We start from the raw sequence: 13,841 nt of genomic DNA, 5'->3' as shown, positions 1-13,841 counted from the left end.
AGTTTCCCCCTTCAGTTACTCTAAAGATAGCTTGTCACCAATTTATCTACTTATTTGTTGTTTTCTCATTGCAGAATGTAATAAATTCCTCTGGGGCAGAGACTATTTCAGTTTTGTCTTTCTATCTCCTGTACCTAATGTAGTGTATGGAAAATAGTAAATATTCAATGACTGTTTCTTGGAATAATTAAATTATTTTTTGTTTATACTATTATAAATGCTCCTTAATTTGCCCTTCTCTAATCCACTCTCCACACAGCTGCCAATATCCTCTACCTAAAACTTAAGTATGACTTGGTCTTTCTGTAGATCAAAAGTATTCAGTACCTTCCTATCTCTTCCTCACTAAATCCTCACAGACCCTCAGGGTTTCTGACCCAAAGAGAAAGAATTTCTATTTACATTAATTCAGAGTCATTCAGGTTTCAAACAAAGACTAATAGGACTTGACCAGAAACCTGTAGTTGGCCAATCAATGAGTCAGAGAGATTTGAGTTTAAGGCTTTGTCCAGAAAGAAATCTAGCACACAAGCCCAGACTTCTTGTGAGATTTCAGAGATAAAAATTAACTTTCATTTGGCAAAGCGTCTATAGGTAAAGTATGCCCTATCTGGACAGAGGGAAGGGAAGGAAAGGGAAGGAAAGGGAAGGAAAGGAAAGGGAAGAGAAAGGGAAGAGAGTGGAGGGGAGTGGAGGGAAAAGGAAGGAAAGGAAGGAAAGGAGGAAGGGAAGGAGGGAGAGAGATAAAGAAGTGGCTCATCTGGCCAGGTCACAGAAGTTGTTTGTCCCTCCTCGAAAAGGACCAAGGTATCATGGAGGTGATGCCATGACATGCAAGTAAATTAGATTTAAGAGAGAAGGACTGTGCAAAATCACCAAGTTTCACTTTCTCCTCTGGAACCATCTGGGTCCAGTAGCAAGATACACCCCAGGAAGACTGTAGAGATGACCCTGGATGTAGTGGAAGACCTTGACTTTTTAAAGCTAAAGTCTTTAAGAAGTCTCAGTTAGTTGAGGCAATGCAACAAACAACATCCACACAAATTATTCTACCTGAAATACACTCTCATTTTTTTCTCTTTCAGAATTATTTTATTCTTTTCCTTTGAAGATTTTTCTGATCTCTAAAGTTATTGCTCCCTCCTCAAATTACTTCACATCTTCTCTTATCTGAGTTTATATTGTATTATCCTAGCAAACTTCTTTGAAGACAAGGATTATTTTATATCTTGCACATAATAGTAACATCATAATATTTGTTGAATTTCATTGAATCACCCCGTAAGAGAGATAGTTTAAGTATAATTAGTTGCATTAATAGAGAAGGAAATCTAGGACTCAGTCTTGATTTAACAGTCTTGATTACTGTCCTAGGGATATTAATATTAGAGCCATGATTCAGTCCCTAGTTTTCTAACTCAATGATCTCTGCTTCTCTAGGCTGCCTTTGAAATTTTTTGTATGTGAAGATGTGCAAATAATATTCTTAATTTTGCTACCAATTTTCTTTATTTCTTTGGCTTAAGTTCCCTTTTCTAATTAATATCAATATAATGTTTTCCTAACAACCATCTTGTGATCTAAAGTGGTTTAGGGCTATTAATGTAATTTTACTTTAAATTAAGGCTTAGAAAAATGAAGTAATTTACTTAGAATCACAGGGTATCATGTACTGAAATTCACATGATCAACACTTGAATTCAAAACATTATCTTTTCATTAGTATATAAAATGGAAGACTTAAAATCAAGGCTGCTTGGGATGTTATCTTGCTTCAGACACTTAACAATTGGTAACTGGGCATGGTACTTGACCTCTCTCTGTTAGCCTGACTTTCTCACATGTAAAATGGTAATAATAGTAATATTAGCTCTTATCTCTCAAGGTTTTTTTGAAGGTCAAGTGAGATTTTGTAAAATTCGTCACAGACCTTAAAGTGTGCTCTTTATTGATGTATTTTCTAAATTCTTCAGTCTCTATGTAAATTTAACAATGTTTTGTTGAAGTTTTAAAAATCAGGGACAGATTCAAGTTTCAAACTGGGGGTAATGCATGCAGTGATTCTCCCTGCCTCCCACCTACCATAGTGTTTTGCTTCTTTCCTAAACCTTCAATCGTTTTCAAGATAAATACTTGATCATAATAGAGACTATTAAAAGATGTACTTAATCTATGACTACATTCTATATTCATGATCTTGGCAACATAATTGAGCTTTCTTGTGCCTCAGTTCCCTCTTTGAAATCAGAGACTAAGGGACCTCTGAAGTCTCTTCCAGCTCTAGATTGATGATCCTCAAATTCTGTAATTTTCCCTTAGTAATATATATATAAAAAAGGAAATTAATTAAAAATTGCCCAAAATTATGTTTCTCAGAACTTAAGGATAATTATAAATGATGTGAAATGGAAAGAACTTTAACTGCAACTTAGACTGGATAAACTATTATTAGAATGACCACCATGCTTATGGGTATGTTTTCTCATAGACCGAAACAGTCTTTCAACAAGTTCCATGCTGTACACAAAATGCTCGTTCTTTATAAAAAATAAGAGTATACCTTTCATTTTGTACAGAAAAAAAAATTGGAAAGTATAAAATGTATAAAGATAATAGTGTATTTATTTCAATTTTTAAAGGTGATGAAAAGGAAAAAATGATTTTTTTGTTATCTTTAAAATGTTTGTTTTTGGTATTGCCTTTAATTATCTTCCATTCTTCTCATAGGTTTTGAACTTTCACATTGTGAGGATCCTGGTGTGCCACAATTTGGATACAAGATCAGTGACCAAGGACACTTTGCTGGTAGCACCATCATTTATGGATGCAACCCTGGTTACACCCTCCATGGAAGTAGCCTTTTAAAGTGCATGACAGGAGAAAGAAGAGCATGGGATTACCCCCTGCCATCATGTATTGGTAAAAGAGTATTTTTATTGCAATATTTTGCTCTGGGGTTATTTCTCATGTTTCTCTGTCTTTTTTTCATACATGAATAGTCATTTCCACAGATAACAGAAGTAATTAATTTCATTTTTTTGTTTTTCAAAAGTGCATTGGTTAATGGTTAGCATTATTGGTACCATTTATAATTGATTATCATTTGTTAAGTATAATTTGTTGTAATTTGAATTTTAAGTATTGAAGAAATGGAATGCAGTTTATCTCTTCTTGGTTCAGTTTTGATAATCAATTAACAATAGTAGAAAATGTTTTTAAATCTTTATTTTTTTAAATGTTGATAGATTGGATGACAAATATCCTTCAAAAGTATTTACAAATATTAGTTTAATTATCCTGTTTTATAAAACTATAGACATATAAATGTGTGGTTATTTCTCAATTCAGGTTGTATCCACATTATAAACAGTTCTGCATTGTAATCTTACAATGTAGCTAAAATAAATCATACCTTCATAGATATATATCTATAGTATACATTCCATATGTTTGAGGTGTGTCTTATACATGGGGAAATACAGTTAATATGTATCTATTATTTTATAGTGACTATTTTGTGATCAAAGGCCATTCACATGTGGATTGCTGAATTTATTTAGTCCCTCAGTGGAATCAAAGAAAGATTAGATTCTTTGTTAAGCTATGGGTATAGTGCATATTACTGTTAAGAGTTAATAGCAAAATGTTTTCAAGAGTTGAACGTTCATGCAGAATTATTTTAAAAAGTCTGATTGAAAGTACAGGGAATGAGAGAAACTCCTCAGTCATTTAATTCAAACCATCTATTAACAAACATTCCTTTTCTTTAATATCAATGGGAAACTAATGGATAGACTATTAGATTTAGAAACAGGAGCACTTAGATTAAAATCTCAATTCATATATTTATTACCTCTGTGAAATTGAGCAAACCATTTAACCTCTGTGAGTCTCAGTTTTTCCATCCATATGGGGAATATTACAGTACCTAAATCACAAATTTGTTATAAGGGCCAAATTAGATAAGATAAAGAAAATACTTTGCAAAACTTTAAATGCCATATATAAATACTAATTGCTACCATTACTTCTTCTACTATGACTAATACTATAAATAACAGATAATTACTATCTGATGACAATAATGATGATGATGATATAATAAATAATGCCAGTGGAAACCTCTACAGATTTCTTCTCCCTCTCTCAATAAATTGAAAAGAGGGGAGCACAGTTAACCTCTTCTTGGTTCATTTTTGTTTTTTTATTTTGTTTTGCTTTTGGGGGACTCTCCATGATTATTATTTTATTTTAGATTTTATTATTTTCCTTTTTTCTTTTATTTTTTATTCACTTTTGATAAGAAGTTAATCTCAGTAGAAAATATTGTTTTTAACTTTTTTAAAGTAATATTAGAGTATGACATGCCCTAAAAATATTTATAAATATGCTAAAGTCCAAAAGCATAACTCTAAAGGCATCATTTCTACCTCTAATAGCCCAATTATCATCACAGTTCCCATGCCCTGCACCAAACAAGTCCATCTTCTGTGCTTGATAAATAGTTTTGGGGAAGATATCTAAACCAAAATGCCAATTCTTTTTTTTTTCAAAATGCCAATTCTTAATGGAAAACTATTCTTCAGATCAATGGGAAAAAAAGACAGAATTCTCCAGTTACAATAAAGTGAGATAGACATTCAGGAATCTCTATTTGAATACAAATTTGAAACAATAATAATTATAAATTATAACCATATAGAAATGTTTTCCTCTAAAACCCCCCCAAATTTTGGGAAAATGATATTAGTGTTGCTATTATTATTCCCCAGTCTATTTTACTCTCTATTAAAGGTAACATAGCATAGTAGATAGAAATCTGGCCTTGGTACCAGGACAACTTTGGTTGAAGTCCCACCTGTGTCCCAAATAGTCTGTATAAGCTTGGGCAAGTCAACTACATTATTAGTTCTCTACGAAGCAATCTGTATAAGTTGCTGGAAAGGAGCCAAGCTGCAATGAAAGAAGAGTTTTTCTCTTCATGTAGTTCTCTATATCAGTGAAAGCACTGCTTGTCTATTATATCATCATCATCATCATCATCATCAGTTAAAATTGCTATTATTGTTTCACAGTCCCTATCCTTATTTAATTTTATACATACAAGAACAAAGACTTTCAAAAGTCAAATGACTTCATCATCACACAGAATTTCTGAGTTGAAATCCAAACCTAGGTTCATTGATTTCCAGTCTTATACTCTGCCTGCATTATCATCCCAATACTTATTTTAAAATTAATTTTATAGCTTTAATATCTATTAGAGACTTTACACTACTTGAGGATAGAATTTTTTATGTTATGGAATAGACATTTAAAAATCTATTTGAATATTAATACTAGAAACAAAAATGTTGCCAACATAGTGTGTGACTTCAATAATTCTTTTCTGATACCTATATTTTAGAATGATTGATCTAATGGCACCTACAATCAGACTTGGGATTAAATGCCAAAGCAAGGCAGTTACAATGAAATCCTGTGTAAAATCACTAATTGATCCCCTGGCATTGCTTACATAAAAAAAAAAAACTGAATACCTTGTTTTATTTTATGTTTTCAAGTTAATGCAATATATGTTATTGGAAAAAAAGTATTGTATGTGATAGTATTTTAAAATTGGAAGAGCAGAAATAATGAATTGCATTGATTTACTTAAATATCAATCACAGTACTTAAAAAGATAGGAATTTTTAAAAATATTATAAATCCAGATATCTCCTATTTTTCCACTCTAAGGATATATACACAAGGACAGAAACTATTTTGAAAGTTCAGCTGTTTTTAAATCATATATGTAATAGGGAGTAGATTTGGAATTACATTTGAAATGATAAAGTGTATTTTATTTTCATTTTCTGACAACTCCAAAATAAAAAGATGGATTTTTAATTTTCTGGGAAAAAGTTATACAGTTGTTAGGCTTGATGACAAGTGAGTAAGCTGGTGGCAAGAAACACAGTGATGATGGTGATTATGTTCATGATAATGAAAGATTTTATATATATAAAATATTGGATATGGTTTACTACTGTAAACATCATCACCTTATAATACCTTTCTCAGCTACTGTCTTTAGCTTTTCATTTTCAGTTTTCATTCAATCTACTTTCTTTTTTCCTACACTTCTTTATTACTTTTTTGATTTTTTAATCTGTTTTATTTTAAAATAATTATTTGAAATTTTTAAAAAAGCATAATACTCATATTTGAATTTAAAATTGCAAATGAATTAATAAATACCGTATACATTTTCAAAATATTTTTTACCTTTAAGGGAAAACTCAGTTCAAATAAATCATTGATAAAACGTTATTGAGGGCAAAAGAATGGGAAAAAGTAATGAATGTGAAATATAATGGGAAATTATTATTACTTTAACATAAGGGCTAACATAGTAAATAATTTTGGGGTTTCATTTACTTTTGATCTTTTTAAATCATCCAAACTACCAGTATTTGATCCTAGGTAATTGTAGAGTTAAATAAAATAATTAAATATTTATAAGCTATTTTTAAAGTTTTAGACATTTTGCGATAAGATTATCTTTTTATGACTTTTTTTAATCAAATATTTTGTCAAGATTTTGAATATTGGGGAACACTGGGAAATTTTATCTTGTCTGTATTAATTCATAATAAAGTTGCATTAATTCTCATTCAGTGTGCAAATATAAGTACAAAAATATAGGAGGAAAAATGAATTAATAATTTGTAGAGTTATATATGAGTCTGCAAAGTTTTTTGAAGAAAACTAGAACTCAAAATCACAGGCCCAATTTCTGGCATCATCTAAGACACTGTTCTCTTGTTCTTGATTTTATATCTTGACACAATAAAAAAGACATGGAAAATCATGGAGGGTCTTGGAACTGAAAAATTCAGAAATCATTTAAAAACTTAGATCAAACTTTTTCTATGTTTTCAAATGAGAAAGTTTTGTTACTTTTACAAGAGAAGTGACTTAATGATGAAGTTAGTAATTATGTCAATGCAGCTGTAATCCATTACAGTATTTGCATTGGTTCTGTGATTTGTGATTCAACTATAACATTTTCATTTCATTCCCTTCAAATGTGGAAAGTAATATTAATTTTTACAATTTAAAAGTGGAAGCAGTTCTAAATATGTATTTCTGATATTATTATAAAAGGGGGAAATACTCATGAATAATACTAGAGATGATGTTCATCCAAATATGAAATCCTAATGTCATTAAAATTTACAAGCATAATTTTTACTAGTTTCACAAAAATAACACTATTTCATATATAATAATAAATTTATAGGTAATATATTTTATGAGTAACTATTACAGGCAATATTAAGTTCAAACTAAGTTAAATTTGAAATAGAATGAAAAATCAAAGCTATTATGTGTATTCTAAAAATGTAAATGACCTATAAAGATATTTTTGAAGGATGGCAATGTTGATTTTTTCATCTTGAGACTAAACAATAAGAAATAACTTATCCATTCCTTTCTTTATCCCTGTTTTCTTCCATTTTCTTCATCTTAGTTTTCTTGCCTTTTATTCTCTTCTTCTTTCTCCTTTTTTCTCTATTGAATATTCATATATCTAATTTGATCTATAACTTTCAATGTCTTTTAAAAAATTTCCCATGAGTTTCATTTTATTATTAATATAATCTTCATTTTGAGTTTTACCATTTTTAATCCTTTTAATTAATGTTTTGATTATTTTAATCTAGGTCACTCGTGTACAAAAGAAGTAAATTTAAATATATGCCATTTTATAAAGCATTAATTTATTTTCTGTAAATAATTTTATAACCTTTTCTTATCTAATTTTGTGTCTAGATTTTCATTTTTAGAAAACTCTAGAAAGTTAACATTTGACTTTGTTAAAATCAACATCAAATTATAATTTTATTCAACTTGTTTTTTATCAGCTGAATGTGGAGGTCGTTTTAAAGGAGAATCATCAGGGAGAATCTTATCTCCTGGCTATCCCTTTCCTTATGACAATAATCTGAGGTGCATGTGGATGATTGAGGTGGATCCAGGAAACATTGTTAGGTACTCTTTTTTAATTCTGAAATCATTGTTATTGCTGGTGAGGATTTAAATATCTCAATTTTCCAGATCCCCATCTAGCTCAGCCTAATTTAAAATATGAAAAAAGATGTTAAGTATTAGTAACTGATATTCATAGGATGTTTTAAGGTCTCTGTTCTGTTTTAGTGATTAATAAAACTGGAACTAGAATTCAAGTCCCATAACTACTAGTCCAATATCCTATATTCTGATCAGTTTACTAATTTCACAAACTTCTACTTCATCTTGGTGGTATAGAAATGTCTTTTGTTCCTAATTGATTCTTTCAGAATCACTGAATGTACACAAAGAAATGTACAGAACGGACTGTATACTTTATATGGGGAAAAGTAGAATAAAACATTTTAGTAGACATGGACAACAAGCAGATTTTTTTTTTGTTTGAATATGCCTACTCATGACAAAGGTTTTGGTTTTCTCCCCTTACCCTTTCCCACAAAGCAGGTGGGGAAGTGAAAATAGCTTTTGTTAATTGAAAAATTAAGAGAAGGAAAATTAAAGATAAATAAATCTACAATTTTCTTCACGACAAAAAAAATGTTTATAAAGTATTTTCATGACCTGTATACTAATAAAAGTACACTGAAGAAAATAAGAAACTAAAAAGGGAGGGGGAATGATGGGGAATCCATTTTCTTTCATTTTGATCTGAGCTTTGGGCTGCTACAATCCAAAAGCAAAGAAGCAAAGGGATTAAATTATATTATTATAAAATCTACCTTATGTGAATATGTATTGTTTCTAATTGAATTCATCAGTTTGTCTCAGAAGACTGTTTTTAGGTCCAATTAGCAAATAAAATGGAGTATTTAAGGAAATAGAATCCTCAAGTTTTGTTTCTATTTAATTAAATAACCATTAATTAAGAACCCATTGTTACATATTTGCTAAGGAAAAGTCACTACCCTCAAGGAGCTTACAATCAATCTAATTTAGGAAGATAACACATAAAACGAAACTGAAATGGCATAAGAGAAGGACAAAGGGAGAAAATAGAGGTGCTGATGGAAAATGAAGCATTATCTGGAAAGTTTAGGTCCCAAGGAAGCTCTAAACCTCTAATCAATTTATAACCAACTAAGGTTGTTTTTCAAGTAATGTAGCAAAAACTGAATTAATTAATAGGATGATGAGATTTCAGGTGATCAAATTATCTTTTTCCCAGGTTAAGTAAGAAATCAATAACTGATTACTAGAGTATACAAGAAAATGATCTAAGAATTTAAAATTTTTTCTCACAGAACCATATGTCTATGCTTTCTAAGCCTCCATCACTGTAACCTATAACATTTTACATTTGCCTTATTGAAAATTACTCATTCAATATCTCATTCCTTAAGGCAAAGATAAAAGTTTAACTGTTTCATATTACACATTAAAAAAATAGAGTACAGAAAGAAAAAGTGATTTGCTTGTGGTCAGAAGTTATTAATTGTTTGAAGTAGGATTTGAACCCAAGGTTTTCCTGACTACAAGTTCAATACCTTGTACATTATATAATTTCCTCAGTGAAAGTGGATCTTTGTAAGACTAACTGATAACCTAATATCTAAGAAAAAGTTGCTCTTCTCAAATAATCATTCTATTAGTCTTCATGTTATAAACCTTGAAGAAAATATTAGGCGGCTGCATTAATAAGATATGAAAAAACCTCTAGAATCACATATAAACATATAAAGTTGTTTCTATATCTCCAAATAATTTTTCTTCCCTTCTAACAAAATAAAAAATTAACTATTTTTAAAAATTATTGTTGGAAGCTACAATCTAATTTTAGAAGTTCTGTAAAAAAAGACTTACCAGTTCAAATTCAATTACTTTTCTAAAGTGGTATATATATATATATATATATATATATATATATATATATATATATATATATATATATACATATATATATATACATATACATATATATATTATTTTAATAATAATTTACTGATGCAAATAGGATATTTTTTATAAGTTTTGATCAAAGAAATTGAGGAATAAATTCTTTTATACTGAATCAGTGTTTGGTGACACAAATATTCAAAGTGAAAAGCATCAAAATCCATCTACTTTGCCCCAGTGACAAGATTGTTCAGATAATTCTTTTTCTAAACTATGTAGGGAAAAGAAAAAAGCAAAAATATTTTGTGTAGTTCATGTTTTAGTGTCATGTCCATGTTGTGTATATATTTTTAGAAGTTTAAATAAAGTACAAGAAATTAATAACATCTTCTTGGTCATATGTCAAAGCATATTCTCTATTATTTTTAGTATAATTGAAATGTTTTAGCATGTTCTGTTATATATTTACAGGCAGCAGCTTTACTGATAAAAATTACAGATTACCTAGTTATAATGGTATTAATTACAAATTACAACAGATAAGAAATATACAGATAAAGAATATTTTCATTTTCAAATTTGTAATGTATATGGAGAGATAGATATAGATATTGACTGATTACATTTTGCATGTAACACCTTGAAAAATGTTAAGTACATTTTAATATTTCTAATTAAAATATGAGATAATTTGAAAATACTGAAACATATATATGATTATCTCACAGTTTACAATTTCTCGCCTTTGATACTGAGGCATCACATGATATCCTACGAGTTTGGGATGGTCCACCTGAAAATGAGATGCTACTAAAGGAAATTAGTGGATCCCTCATTCCAGAAGGTATCCATAGCACACTAAACATAGTAACAATCCAATTTGATACAGACTTTTACATCAGCAAATCTGGATTTGCCATTCAATTTTCAAGTAAGTTTTATTATTTCTTTTATATTTTTATAATTATATTCCAAGTCCTATGTCTGCCTCTGATTGGTTTGAATTTGCCTTTTTAGGTATTTTAAAAATCTAGAAGTAATGTCTTCATGGTTCTGACATATTAGTGATATGACTGTTTTTACCAGTAGCATGAAAATTGTTTCAACAGTTTCAAGTTATTGTAAATTAACTTTTTCAGTGAAAATTAATCACTTATTTTTCTATTTTTCTCATTCTTTTATAGATATGGTGAATATAATGTAGCAAATAAATGTAAATGGATTGTATGTAAATTTTCTTTTATTAGCAAATAAAAATACTTTGAAAAACTGATCAAAGGAAGATGATAGACAAGAGTAATTAAAATATTTGTCAAAAATAGGAAACAAGTACTGTGATCTTTTTAGATATTAAAATGTATATTGTATTGAGCATAAGAGAAAAAATGAATCCTTCCCATAAACCACAAATTTTGATGATTGTTTTATTCAACTTTTTATTAATTATATAGTTACATACACACATATAAAACATTTGAGATCTACTTAAAGATTTTCTGTGACAGAAGAATGACATTTATTACCAATAATTTGCTTCTCTTGCTGTCTTAGTACCTAACTGAAAATTATCTGTTTCAAACATTTATTAAATGTCTACTCTGTCAGTGTGCTAAGTACTGTGGATGCAAATTGAAACAAAATATACACAAGCTATGTATATATGATAAGTAAGAAATAATTAGGAGAGGGAAGGTACTGAGACTAAGAGAGGTTTGGGGAAGGCTTCCTGTTGATGGAGGGATTTTATTTGGGACATGAAACCAGGAAGGTGCATAGTCAGAAAAGAGAAGGAAGAATGCTCAGAATCAATAAAAGGAATATTTCACTCCTGAAAATGTAATAAAAATAAATATTGCTAATATTAATTTTATTTGCATTCCTAACTTATTTTTCATCCTTAATCAAATTACCCAACAGATCTGGAATTTCTTCATTCATTTACCATCAAAAATATAACACCACCATTACTTCTCACCCTTTCCCATACAATGTACTTTGTAATCAGTAACATTATTTTCCTTGTTTTTCCTTATATACAACATTCCATCTCCTAACTGAATATTTCAGGGTCTTTTGGTTGCTTTGTTTTAGATTTTAGCATCCACATCACAGTATTGACTCTTGTTAAGCTTGAAACTTCTAAAATTTTCAAATCTTTTTTCTCAGACTTCTATTTTACCATCTCCCACACTTGTACTTATGATGATTTTTAACAAGGCTAATTATATATTACACCTATTAATAAATTCTATATTTTTGTCAAGCTGCCCTACTTGTTATTATTAGGGTAAGACAAATCATTTCCTAACCTCTGGTCTTTGCATGGGTTTGTGCCTTATGGCTTGTCAGAATTACTTTTGATTACTTGATAGCTGTATTAGGTAGGTAAATCTCTAGCTGGAGAATAGTTAAGAGATATCTCAACCTTCTACTCTCATGGATATAAATAAATATCAACTACTTCATATATAATTAAATAATATTTTAACAAATAAGGCAAAAACATTCAAATATTTCCACAATTATGACTCAGTGACAAATTGCACTGCCAAAGTCACTTCAGTAAAATACATTTTTTCCACAGATCACAGTTCAATAATTCATTTCTCAAGATGGCAGTTTCTTCTCAAGATTTTTATTCATAATGCTTCTTGTGAAACATGAGATAATTCATTCTTTGTCAAATTCTCCTGGTTCTTTCGAATCTCTATGTTCAATTTCTCTTCAATCATACAGACTTCCTCTCTTCACAAATGACAGTTATAGGACATTTGTTTACATGTGTACATTCTCTATTTTTCTAAAAAAAAATTCTATGTTCCATGAGAACAAGGACAGTTTTGTTTTGTCTAGTAACCAGCAAGAGGCGTGACTAAGTACAAGATTTTAATAGCTCCTTATTGTATGGTGCATTCAATGAATTTCCTGCATAGCCACATTACTCTCTTTAGAAAGCATCCCTTTACCAGAATGGTTTCTATGTCTGTAGAATTTCAATTTTTTTTAGAATATACTCATTTCTTTTTTGATTTCCCATGTAGAATTTTATTTGAACTTTTTAGATCTAGTCACCTTACAGGTGGAGTTTATCAGAATATCCCTAACTTTTTTTTCTTCTATCAGGAATATTATTTTTTTTGTCATTTTTTTTCTGTCATTACTCATTTAGCAACCAGTTCCTCTTTTTCAGAATCAAGGTCAGAACAACCATCATACTTGTTTCATTCACTTTTTTAAGGTTTTTGCAAGTCAAATGGAGTTAAGTGGCTTGCCTAAGGCCACACAGCTAGGTAATTATTAAGTGTCTGAGGTCACATTTGAACTCAGGTACTCCTGCCTCCAGGGTCAGTGCTTTATCCACTGCGCCACCTAGCCGCCCCTTTTATTCATTTTTTTTTTAGGGTTTTTTTTTGGCAAGGCAAATGGGGTTAAGTGGCTTGCCCAAGGCCACACAGCTAGGTAATTATTAAGTGTCTGAGACGGGATTTGAACCCAGGTACTATTGACTCCAAGGCTGGTGCTTTATCCACTATGCTACCTTAGCCACCCCTTTCATTCACTTTTGAAAGATGACAATATCCTTGCTGCAAACCAAAAAAATTATTAACTGTTTGCTTTTGGAAAGCAAAGATGTTTCTACAGATAGTTTGCATTATTGAAGTTCTCCATCGCTATGTCAGCCTCATTCCAGGATTGTAAACTATTAGAGTAATTCAACTTTTTCCTCTTTCAGCCTATAATATTAGACTAATGATAACATTTCTATTGGTCTCTGCACAATTGATTTATACCACACTTTCACCCTCTGGTTCTTGGACCCTTCTCATGTGAGTTTATCTTCTTATTATTCATGACTACTTCCCTGTTCCTTTATTCATTCTCCTCCTATGAAAACAGTATATTCTTTGAAAGTCATTTTACAGTCATAA

General features: G+C 30.0%; 1 protein-coding gene across 1 annotated transcript in view; it reads left to right on the top strand.

Moving 5' to 3' along the window:
• The window catches only part of CSMD3 (CUB and Sushi multiple domains 3), a 639,662-nt gene that overhangs the window by 176,273 nt on the left and 449,548 nt on the right, over positions 1-13,841 (top strand). The window contains exons 11-13 of the mRNA XM_074202120.1: positions 2,728-2,919; positions 7,914-8,040; positions 10,641-10,843. Coding sequence (XP_074058221.1) covers positions 2,728-2,919; positions 7,914-8,040; positions 10,641-10,843 — 522 coding nt within the window. The remainder of the gene's footprint in view (positions 1-2,727; positions 2,920-7,913; positions 8,041-10,640; positions 10,844-13,841) is intronic.

This window comes from Macrotis lagotis, chromosome X (genome assembly GCF_037893015.1).
Source record: "Macrotis lagotis isolate mMagLag1 chromosome X, bilby.v1.9.chrom.fasta, whole genome shotgun sequence".
Classification (NCBI taxonomy): Eukaryota; Metazoa; Chordata; class Mammalia; order Peramelemorphia; family Peramelidae; genus Macrotis; species Macrotis lagotis.
The sequence above is the reverse complement of the archived record's forward strand: the minus strand, read 5'-3'. Positions and strand labels throughout refer to the sequence as shown.